Below are 12,377 nucleotides of genomic sequence, written 5' to 3'. Positions count from 1 at the left end.
TGAAGAAAAGAAGAATTAGGGGGGACGTGATAGCAGTATTTCAGTATTTGGGGGGGCTGCCACAAAGAAGAGGGGGTTAAATTATTCTCCAAAGCATCTGAAGGCAAGACAAGAAACAATGGATGGAAACTAATCAAAGAGAGAAGCAATCTGGAATTAAGGAGAAACTTCCTAAGAGTGAGGACAATTAACCAGTGGAACAGCTTTGCCTTCAGAAAACATGGACGCGCCATCACTGGAGGTTTTTAAGGCGAGGCTAGACAGTCACTTGTCTGAAATAGTATAGTTTCCTCTACTTGTGCAGGGGGCTGGACTAGAAGATCTCTAAGATCCTTTCCAGCTCTATTCTATTCTAAATTCTAAATCTCCTTTTGCGACCTTCTCACAAGCGTAGTCGATGGGGAAAGCCAGATTTGTTTTTTTAAAAAACCCCTCATAATTCACTTAACAACTATAGTAATACACTTTAAAACTGTGGCAAAAAGGTCGTAAAATGACACCCAGCCTGTTTTAACAACTGCCTTGCTTAACCATGGAAATTTTGGTGGTAGGTCAAGGACTACCTGTTCTATTTTATTTAAATTTGACATGGGCTATAGAGGATTTGGGGCCTAATAGGATTTGTGGATCTGGTAACGATAAATGATTGCATGAACGAGGTATGTCTAGTCTAAGGACTGGGGGGGATGTGATAGCAGTCTTCCAATATTTGAGGGGCTGCCCCAAAGAAGATGGAGGGGGTCAATCTTTTCTCCAAAGTGCCAGAAGGCAGGAGAAGAAATAATAGGTGGAAGTTCATTAAAGTGGGATCCAACCTAGAAGGAAGGAAACATTTCCTGATGGGGAGAACAATTAATCTGTGGAGCAGCTTGTCCTCAGAAGTGGTGGATGCTCCAACATTGGAGGTTTTTAAGAAGAAATTGGACAACCATTTATCCGGAGTTGTATAGGGCAGGGGTCCCCAAACTTGGCAACTTTAAGACTGGTGGACTTCAACTCCCAGAATTCCTCAGTCAGCTATGCTGAGCAATTCTGGGAGTTGAAGTCTACCAGTCTTTTTTTTATTTTTAACAACAAACATAGATAAACATAAACATAAAACAACAAATAAAACCTTTCAATTATACAGTGTGTCAGTTGGTACATATTTCTTGTGCACAAAGTCTTTTCCTCTTTAAAGTTTACATATTACATTATCGACTTTCCACGTCATATTATATTATTAATGTATCATCCTTCAGGAGCCGGTTGCCAGTCTTAAAAGTTGCCAAATTTTGAGACCCCTGGTATAAGGTCTCCTGCTTGGTTGGACAAAAGATCTCCAATTCTGTCATTTGGATGTCCTGATGGGCCTTTGCTCCCTGGTCTAGGATCCACAGCTGTTTGCCAAATTCTTTGGCTGGTGGATTTGAGAGTGTTTTGCTCAGCTGCAGATCAAACTGAGCACGAGGCCCAAACACCCATTTGTGGAGTGGGGTAGGGCGGCCCGTTGTTCAAAGGAATGAAGTCAAAAATTCCACTGAGCTAGCACAAAGCCCCCCCCCCCTGCCCTCCATTTCACGCTGAGTGTCATCTTTTAAACATTTTATTTGTTCTGCTTTTATCTCCCGAGGATGTTTGTACAGATGGCGCCGCCGTACTATTCATCTAGTTCAGGTCATTAGCACTGTCCTTTGTCAAAGGTTCTCCATTTCATACACATTAACAAGAGATAAATAAAACATCCTCTGTGGATGAAAAGTCAGGTATAAATGTCATATATCAATCGATAATCATGGGTTATTAGTAATACTATCATTTCAAGTGCTTTATTGATGAGAACTTCCCAATTGTATCTATCCATTGGCCTAATTAATATTTTAAAAAGAAGGAATGGCTAGTACTGAAAGTAGAACATGGTTACTGAGTGTTCCCTTTTCTTCAGAGGCAGACAGCCTTTTTTTGTCAAGAAACAACTTTTCCCAGGCATGATAGACTAGTCCCCATGAAGGATTGAGCAGAATCAGACAGATTCTACTTTATTTCGGTCGTGGATCAATAGGTACAATCAGTCAAATGAATGAGCTATCTCCTAATAACAAGAATGTATAGATCCTTTGAGCTGCTTATTGTCTGAGACCCTCTTTTTCTTCGGTAGAACATCCCAAATGTGCTTTTTCAAAAGGCAACTGGACTCTGTTTTCCCTTGAAGACCTTTCACTTCTCATCCAAGAAGCTTCTTCTGTTCTGACTGAAGGTCAGGTCAGAACAGAAGAAGCTTCTTGGATGAGAAGCGAAACATATTCAAGGAAAAGCTTAAAGGAAGTCCAATTGCCTTTTGAAAAAGCACCTATGGGACAACCATGACCTGGATGCCTGAGGACCTCTATAGACATTCATTAGAACATGTTCTCTTGGGCAGGGGTCTCCAACCTTGGCCACTTTAAGATTTGTGGACTTCAACTCCCAGAATTCTAGGAGTTGAAGTCCACAGGTCTTAAAGTGGCCCAAGGTTGGAGACCTCTGGTCTAAATCATCTCTTTTGGATGGGTTGAAATTAGTTCAAGAGTTACAGGTTGTCCACCCTGTTTTTCTTGAAGCACATCTGGCTATCTGCATTCAACATGTTTGTTCTTCTCTTTTGAAAGATGATATTTCCTTTCCACTGGCCGTGCCCGTACATTCCTCTCTGCCCTCTCGCCCTGGCGGATGTTCTGAGCGCACCGTGTCCATTCATAGTGGGAATTGATTCCAGATATTTTGATCTTTATGACCCTCCTCCAGATGTTAGCTGTGTTGACCTAGATACAAACACCATTTCACAGTAAGTATTGGGAGAGCTTTGTTTGCTGGCTTTTATTTATTTTTTTGGATAATATGTAATTCAGAGGGCAGACTTTTAAATTAATTTTCCTGGGTTTGCTAAATTATTTATCAGAGGAGGGAATTAAGGTTCATATTTGCACGCATGTCCCTTGTTTACTCAGCAGTAGAAAAACGTACAGTTGAATCTGCAAATTGAGTCCGCAAAAAAAGCATTGTTTTGAAGCTAAGCATTTAATCTTTGGATATTAGATCTCTCATAGAGGCAAATTGCATTTAGTAAATACTGTATAATTATTTCGCATGTGCTTGTAATCCATTTCATGTTGTTGCAATAGCCTTGTAAAATAAACTGGCATTAGCTTTAAACTGAGATTGAGAGACTGATAAACTGGCATTAGCTTTAAAGTGAGATTGAGAGAATAATTGGCCCTTTTCTTAATAGTTTCATGCTGAACTAGAATTAGAGGATAAATGTTCATGTAAAGACTGTTATCTGTTTGTTTTCTTTTACTGCTTTGCTCTACAGGAACAGTGCATTAGTGAATGACAAAGACATATTGGTCGCCTCAGCAATTTGTTTTTGCCAGTCCGTGTACAAATTAATCTTTTAAACGCTTAGCAGATTGTCTTCCATTATTCTTAGTACTTTGGAAAAGCTTTATTACAACAAAAAGTTTGAAATCTTTGGGGTGAAAGAATATTTCTTAAGATGAAATACAACTTGATGATCTGGATTTAAAAGGAAAAATCCAGCAAAAGGAAAAATCGCAAGGAAAATGTGTCTGTAAAAGTGAAGGAAATTGTCTTCATGAACAAATTCTAATCTATTCAAAGTTTTAACTCCTTGTGAACTTGGATATCAGTTTTGGTATTTGGGGTTACTCTTGGTACAGTATATATAGTCCTCATTTAATGACCCTAATTGGGACTGGAAACTCCACGGCTTACAACATCAAGGTTGTAAGTGGAAAAACCACCTGACCAGGCCACTTAGGCAGGTTGTTATTGTTAACGGGGACTACACAGATCGCTAAATGAGGACCCTGCAGGCTTCCCCATTGACTATACTGGTGGGATACTGGTGGGGAGAGTTGAAGATCATGATCATGTACTGGTAAAACCATAATTTCACTGGAAGGGCTTTTTCCTGTCCCTTGTAGTCTTTTAGGGTGGGATGGACAGAGGGGGCTTTAGTAGGAAGCTATATCCACTCTTAAAAATGCCCCAAACATACCTAGAAGATCTAAAAATTGAGCATTGAATGAGAGAGCTAGAGAATTTCAAACAGGGTGTCGAGTTCTCGACAGAACCAATACCCCAAGGAAGGGTATTGTTGCTCAACTAAATCTGTCATTTGCACCAAGCAATAGCCACGTGCTCCAGAAAACAGTGAACTTCCTTTTATGAATCTGCCAAGTCAAGAAGCAATTTTTTTCTGCAGAAGCTGAGGACGTAAACAGCTTCACCCAGAAAACCCAGAGTGCATGCATCCCGGAAGGAAAGGAATAAATATTCATATTTAGTTCTTCTATTTATATTAGCTGGGTCATCCTGGGTGGGGAGGCAACCTCCCTGTTGCAGTTTGTCATCCTATCTGCATTACCTTTGGAAGACTCATTGGTGAAATAATGATGCCAGGAAGGGGAAAGCAGAATCGCCTCAAACCACGAGATAGGCGGCCAATAAATTTAATAATAATAATTTAATAATAACCTCTCTGACTCTTCATTCCCTGCTTGCCTCTGAAACATCCTGGTTTTCTCCCAACCAGCCCTACTTGAGGCAGAAATTAGCTCCCCTTCTAGAGTACAGAAATGATTTCCTTGCAGAAGTAGATAATTACTTTTAATCGAAATTGTACCATACAGGTAGCCTTAGGACCCCAGTTCAGCCCGGCATTTCTGCTACTAAGCAAGACAGTTGTTAAGTGAGTTTTGCCCCATTTTGAGACCTCCCTTGCCACAGTTGTTAAGTGAATCACTGCAGTTGTTACGTTAGTAACGCAGTTAGCATTAAGCGAATCTGACTTCCCCGTGCACTTTGCTTGTGGGAAGGTCACAAATGGGGATCACGTGACCCCAGGACATTGCAGCCGTCATAAATATGGGTCGGTTGCCAAGCATCTGAATTTTGATCATGTGGCTACGGTCCCAAGTGCCTTTTTTTTCAGTGCTGTTGGAACTTCAAATGGTCACTAAACGTATAATTGTCTATCAGAGATGAAAGGTATAGATTTCAGGAATCAAATAACCCTAACATGTTTATACATTTAATAAATAAAACATACTTCCTGCCTGGGCAGGGGGTTAGGCTAGAAGACCTCCAGGGTACTTTCCAGTTCTATGATTCTGTGATTCCTTGAAACTCTTATTTGAAGATTCCTATTCCACTGAATTAAGTTCGGCTGACAGTACTGAAGCAGAAAACACTTCTGGGAGTTCTGATGCTCGGATTTGACCAAATATTTGAGAAACACAATGAATAGCAATAGCAATAGCCCTTAGACTTATATATACCGCTTCACAGTGCTTTCCAGCCCTCTCTAGGCGGTTTACAGAGTCAGCCTATTATCCCTCAACAATCTGGGTCCTCATTTTACTCACTTCAGAAGGATGGAAGGCTGAGTCAACCTTGAGAGGGTTGGGATCGAACTGCTGGCAGTCAGCAGAATTAGCCTGCAATACTGCATTCCAACCACTGTACCACCCAGATAGATAGATAGATAGATAGATAGATAGATAGATAGATAGATAGATAGATAGATAGATAGATAGTTGATGATAGACAGGGAGAGAGAGAGAGAGAGAGAGAGGGAAGGAAGGAAGGAAGGAAGGAAGGAAGGAAGGAAGGAAGGAAGGAAGGAAGGAAGGAAGGAAGGAAGGAAGGAAAGAAAGAAAGATATAGAGAGAGAGGAGAGAGAGAGGGGAGAGATGGATAGAAAGATGGATGGATGGATGGACGGATGGACAGACAGACAGACACCATAGATAGTTGATAGATAGATAATAGATAAATTAGATAGATAGATAGATAGATAGATAGATAGATAGATAGATAGATAGATAGATAGATAGATAGACAGACAGACAGACAGACAGACAGATAACAATAGCACTAGCACTTAGACTTATATACCGTTTCACAGTGATTTTACAGCCCTCTTTAAGTGGTTTATAGAGTCAGCCTATTGCCCCCAACAATCTGGCTCCTCATTTTACCCATCTTGGAAGGATGGAAGCTCTGAGTCAACTTCGAGCCGGTCAGGATCAAACTCCTGGCAATGGGCAGAGTTAGCAATAGCAATAGCCCTTAGACTTATATGCAGCTTTACAGTGCTTTCCAGCCCTCTCTAAGCGGTTTACAGAGTCAGCCTCTTGCCCGCAACAATCTGGCTCCTCATTTTACCCACCTCGGAAGGATGGAAGGCTGAGTTAACCTGGAGGCTCGTCAGGATTGAACTGCTGGCAGTGAGCAGAGTTAGCCTGCAATTCTGCCCTTCTGACCACCCCACCATTGTGGCTCTTAATCCCTAACATTTCTCTTTGGATTCCAGACCAGGGGATAAGCGAACGCTTGCATGGAAGAGCTTGCCAAAGAAGCCTTGTAAGAAGCTGATGAGCACTCTAAACCACTTGTATCAGCAGCTGGCAGCATGTAAGTGAAGGAGGGCCCAGAAGAGCCTGTGTGTGTGTTGTGGTTGTGGTTCATAATGATAGCGAAACCCTTTTTCATGCTGAGGAGAAGCGGAGGGAAATTAGATTCAGGTTATACAGAAAGGAACTTGTGCGTTGGGGAAGTAGCACCGAAGGCCCCAGCAGATCATTTGCATGATGCGTCATTCTCTTTGAAACCCTGGGTGAGGTTTAAAAGAAAAAAATCCCACTTCTTTTATTTAAATCCTCAGAGCAATGTTTCTCGACCTTGTCAACTCTTAAGAGGGTTGGACTTCAACTCCCCAAATTCTAGGAGTTGAAGTCCACTCATCTTAAAGTGGACCAGGTTGAGAAGCTCAGATTTAGAAAGTCCTCACACGGACCTTGAATGTTGTGTGTCACGATAGAATCGATTTGCTTCTTTCAAACCCTGTCGCTATTCAACTTGCCAATAAACTGGGGCAGGGAGGGGAAGAGAAGGGTGGAACGAAATGCTGAGAAGTTGTGATGGCCCGGGGCGTGGCACAAAAGCAACAAGTAAAGTCCCTTTAATTCCTCCAACTTGGCCTCCAATGTCCAATTATCATCGGCTGGAGAAAAAAACACTCTCCCAAGAACAGTTTTTAAAGGGAAGGAATTCCATCCAAACTCAAAGTACACATAAATTATAAATAAAACCCAACACAAACCACAGTGCAGCAATTAACGAGACAGGACAGGATAAGGGATTGAAGACATCAAAAGATAATGAAATGGGAGGACAGCCAGAACTCAGATAAGACTTGACAAACCAGAATAATTTCACGCTTTGCTTCCAGCAACTTTGCCATGCACAGTTTGCCCTTTTAAACAGTCTTCCCAGCTGCGGCCCATGAAGGGGATCAGGGCCCTTTTCTCCCTCGTAAACCACGCAACTCACGTTGCTTCCTTATTTCTTCCTCCCTGCGTGCCCTAGGATGAAGAAGGGGTGGGCCTGGGTCTTCCTGGGTGCAAATCAGCTGTCCTGCAGGTTTGAGAAGGCCAGTGATGGACTTCTCACTGCTGGCAAAATGTATCTAGTGAGAACAGATCATGTGAGATCAGTGTCAGCTCTGGAAGCCATATTCTTACTTGAATGAATTTTATTTCTTGAGTGCTGAATGGAATGGGGAGTTTCATTGGAACGCTGACTGATTGCCTGGCAGCAGAGAAAGAAATACTGCAGTCAATACTAATAATCTTTAATAGTTTAATATTTAATCTTCTTTCATTTTTAATGGTTTTATATTATCTTTTCTATTTCTATTGTCTGTAGAGATTCTCAGTCATCCAGGTCATGGTTGTCCCAAAGTGCCTTTTCAAGAGGCAACTGGACTTTATTTGATTTTTCTTTTGAAGACGTTTCGCTTCTCATCCAGGAAGCTTCTTCATCTCATTGCAGACTACAGGAACCATTTGCGCTACTCAGGTGAGACCCTGAGGACACAGATAAACCTCCAAGGGGCCTCAACGACTCTCTAAAAAGGATGCAAATGACCAGCTGTCTGCAAGGAGTATAAATCCTTCCATTCCCCACCATCCAGTCAGAACAGAAGAAGCTTCTTGGATCAGAAGTGAAAAGAAAAAACAAGAAAGTCCAGTTGCCTCCTGAAAAAAGCACCTTTGGGACATGGTCTGTAAGCTGTCCAGAATTGCTGTATAATAGTAAAATAGGTGGCATATAAGTTTTAATATGTAAATAAATTGTGGATGTTTCATAATTGGAGGCTTTTAAGAAGAGCGTCAGCCAGTCTCGGAGTTTATTGGTTTGGAGTTGGTTAGTTGGAATGCTGAAAAAGGGATTGGACAGCCATTTGTCCAGAATGGTATGGGGTCTCCTGCTGGAGTGGGGTCGGTGGGTGGACTAGAAGACCTCCAAAGTCCCTTCCCCCTCCATCATTCTATAAATATAACCATGTTTTGGCATTTTTACTTTGTGTTTGTTTTTTTAATCCACAGTGCAGCAAAGACCCCGAGACGATGCTTTAATGGAGCTGGCTATGAATGACTACGATTTTCAATCAGGCTCGAAGCTGCATCTCTTAGATGTAGAAATCCAAGAGGCATTTCTCACTTTTATGGCTTCCATCCTGAAAGGTTACAGGTCTTACCTAAGGCCTATTACACAAGCCCCTTCAGAAACGGCAACCGATGCAAGCTCTCTTTTTGAACTGCAAGGTAAACCAGAGCCTGTTGTATTTGTAGCATACAAGTTGGCTAGAGATTTGGAGCAGGTTAGTCCATCTTTAAGATGGGTGGACTTCAACTCCCAGAATTCTGGGAATTGAAGTCCACATCTCTTAAAGTCGCCCAGGTTGCGAAATGCTGACGTAGAGGCTGGGTTGAAACAGAAAGGGTGATTTAGGTATCAGTGTCCCAGGGGCATTTGTAGAGGTCTGTGGCATCAGCAGTTGTGGGTCAAAACTGTGCCCCTTTATAATGTGTGTTGTACATATGCAAAAAGGGGGTGGGGCTTGGATTTTCCAGTCACACCCACCGTTTTGGTGCTATGGACACCCCAATATGAACAAAACATCATGCAAAAATCACATTGCTTCTCTTCAACTCTCTGCAATTACGTCTGATCTTGGCATTCCAAATCTATGTATCATTTGCCAGTTGATGAATTTGATCAATTCTAGTATTAAGTGGCAGTTGTGCACGACAGACCTAAATATCCGTCTATTGAGGCAAAGTTTTTAATTGTTTTTCTGTTTTCTCTCGTTTTTTATGCCTCCCAGAGTCCACTGAAGTTGGCTGGCCAATACATTTAAATAAATACATAAATAACGCCACTCAGACTTTAGATTACAAAATGAAACGTTTTTCTCATTAAAATAGAGCAGAGACTATTTTCAAAATAAGTGAGACAAAAATTTTGGCCAAAGTATCATTGACATTAGAAACCTAGTTAAAACAAAATGGGTTTAAATATCATGTGAAAATGCCAATAACATCCAGTATGTTCCTTATGAAAGTATAATCTGTTTATTGCTGGTCATTGATAGTCAATTACTTTATTGATTTATTTATTTGACATATGCTCCAGTTATCAACCTACTACAAGGAACTGTTCAGTGACCTGTAAATTCCTGGATTGTTAAATCCCAGTTTACCGAAACATAACCACCATCAAAAGTGATGTTAACAGTGGCAAGCCATAGGAGAAACAAGAAAACATGATTTAAAACAATCAGGATTAACATGCTGATAATGAAGGGAATAGTCCATGATTCTGTCCTAATACTCAACTTGCAAATTACAATTTAGTATACTAGAAACATGTATCCAAAATGGATTATTGCGAATCTGGAAATATTTGAATATTTCGCTCAGTTTAGATTGTCTGTCATCTATATCTATTCTATCTATCTATCTATCTATCTATCTATCTATCTATCTATCTATCTACCCTGTTTCTCCAACAATATGGCCTCCCCCAATAGGAAGTCCCAGCATGTTTTATAGGCATGAAATGAAATTAAGCCCCTCCCCCCAAATTAAGCCCTATATTAAAACATACGAAATGGGGGGGGGGGGAATGGTGGGGGGGCTTGCCGTTAGGAAGTTCTTTTGTTGCACACCCGGATATGGTGCTGCCTTCGTTGACCCCAATACGAAGTACCCCACCAACGCCGAGGTCAACATCCAAGCCATCGCCGCCCGCCCGCCCGAAGATGCAAGGGGGGGGGAATTAAGTCACCCCCGAAAAGACGGCCTAGCCATTTTTTCAGGGCTCAAAAAAAAAATAAGACCCGGCCTTATTATATGAGAAACACGGTATCTATCTATCTATCTATCTATCTATCTATCTATCTATCTATCTATCTATCTATCTATCTATCTATCTATCTATCTATCTATCTATCTATCTATCTAATTTATATGGCCACTCATCTTGCAAAATAAGTGACTCTGGGTGGCTATGTTAACACAAAACATAGACACCCTCCTACCCATTCAGACAAAGACACATAGATCAAACTATATATGGCTTAATGAGGATATGGCTTAATTGGTTGTGTTTAATTTCATTTCTTTCTTTGTTCATGGAATAAGTTGCTCCTTGTTTTTCTGCTAGTGGGATCTACAACATCGTTTTTTGTTTTTGTTTTTAATCTTACAGGATTCTTGAAAAGCCGTGATCGTTCACATCAAAAGTTTTATACTATGATGACTAAGACCCAGATGTTCATTCGCTTCATTGAAGAATGCTCTTTTGTTAGTGATAAAGATGCAAGCCTCGCTTTTTTTGATGACTGTGTAAATAAAGTAAGTGTTTTGCGAGTCACGATATCGGACCATATCTGACTATACTTGTTGCTCCAAAGACTCACTACAATATAAAGGGACTCCCACCTCTGACTGGCTGCAGTTGCCAAAGTGTCTAGCAAGAAAAGCATATTGATTAAAGAAGAAATGACGTAATTTACACACACACCCTTTTCTTCTATTCGTTAATTGGTTTTGAAAAGTATGACTGTTTCTTACTTTCACTGAGCTAGCAGGGAGGAGATGTCCATACTAGCTTCTAGAGAGTTCTTGACCTTTTCCTTTTGTTCTCCCCCACTTCAGTGAATTACCTGGCTGGTCTCACCTTGGCAACTTGAAGCCTGAATTCTGGGAGTTGAAGTCTACTTTGTCACCAGGCTTCAAGTTGCTGAGGTTGGAGACCCCTGGTCTAGGAGAGGACATTCCTCATCTTACCCAATCTGGGCATGTCTGCTTGGGATACAGGGAGATATTACCCAAATATCTGGAGGACAACGGACAGAGAAAGGTTGCCTTGAAGCATGATGCAAGGGAATACAAGACTCTCTTGAACTCAGAGCAGCCTAGAAGATTGGGTTGGGTAACAGAAAGATTATTAGCTCCTACTTGTAAAGTCTTCAGTGAAAGAAACAGAACATTATTCTTCTTGTGCCATATCCATCATCATCGGGTGTTGGCGATTATGTTGGCGATCCTATTTTTATCAACAGCCGTATGAAAAAAGTGCTGTTGAATTTTGTCCAGAGCAGTTCCTTAGATTTTTGAAGCCATGATGTTCTTGTTTTGCCTGGACTTCATTTGCCTTCAATCTTTCCCTGGAGGAATAGAACATAAAATATCAGAATTGGAAGAGACATTGAAGGTCTTCTAGTCCAGCCCCGTGCTCAAGCTATCTCATTTCAGACAGGTGGCTGTCCAGTCTCTTCTTAAAAACCTCCACTGATAAAAGAGTACCCACAACTTCTAGATCAGGGTTCTTCAAACTCAACATCTTTAAGACTTGTGGACTTCAACTCCCAGAATTCCTCTTCCAGTCATGTTAGCTCAGGAATTCTGGGAGTTGAAGCACACAAGTCTTAAACTTTCCAAGTTTGAAGTTGAATTGACCCTTGTTCTAGAGTCAAGCTGTTTCCACTGATTGATTGTTCTCACTGTCAGGAAATTTCTCCTTAGTTCTAAGTTGGATTTCTCTTTAATTAGCTTCCATCCATTGTTCTTGTCTTGCCTTTGGATGCTTTGTAACATGGGTTGACTTCCTCTTCTTTGTCACAGCCTTGCAAATACTGCTATCATACCATACCTTTTCGCTAAACTAGCTATGCTCAATTCCTAACTCTGATTTATGCTTTTGTTGAAAGTGGTGCTTACTTCTGGATTTCGGAAAGAACACCTCACAGCAAAAATGGGTTTGCTTAATAACCATGGTGTTCACTTAACAACCATGGGTTCACTTAATGACCATGGCGATATGCTTAACCATAGCAACGCAAAATGCCAGAGCTGTTATAATCCTGCATCATTACAGGACATCATACTTTAATTTATGATGATGTCACTTAGTAACAGAGTTGCTGGTCCCTGTTACCGTTATTAACCAAGCCTTACATTCGCATAAGGAACCCATTTTAT

At 41.0% G+C, this 12,377-nt stretch overlaps 1 protein-coding gene across 2 annotated transcripts in view; it reads left to right on the top strand.

Moving 5' to 3' along the window:
* The window catches only part of DENND4A (DENN domain containing 4A), an 86,952-nt gene that overhangs the window by 35,967 nt on the left and 38,608 nt on the right, over positions 1–12,377 (top strand). For both annotated transcript variants that reach the window (XM_026673110.2, XM_087972927.1), the window contains 4 exons: positions 2,628–2,803; positions 6,359–6,459; positions 8,436–8,654; positions 10,603–10,748. In XM_026673110.2, the coding sequence (XP_026528895.2) occupies positions 2,628–2,803; positions 6,359–6,459; positions 8,436–8,654; positions 10,603–10,748 (642 nt within the window). The remainder of the gene's footprint in view (positions 1–2,627; positions 2,804–6,358; positions 6,460–8,435; positions 8,655–10,602; positions 10,749–12,377) is intronic.

The sequence above is a fragment of the Notechis scutatus genome, chromosome 11, assembly GCF_049901735.1.
Source record: "Notechis scutatus isolate UNSWTSFEM ecotype Mainland chromosome 11, rNotScu1.2, whole genome shotgun sequence".
NCBI classification, from domain to species: Eukaryota; Metazoa; Chordata; class Lepidosauria; order Squamata; family Elapidae; genus Notechis; species Notechis scutatus.
Note: the sequence above shows the minus strand (reverse complement) of the source record. Positions and strands in the feature narration are given on the sequence as shown.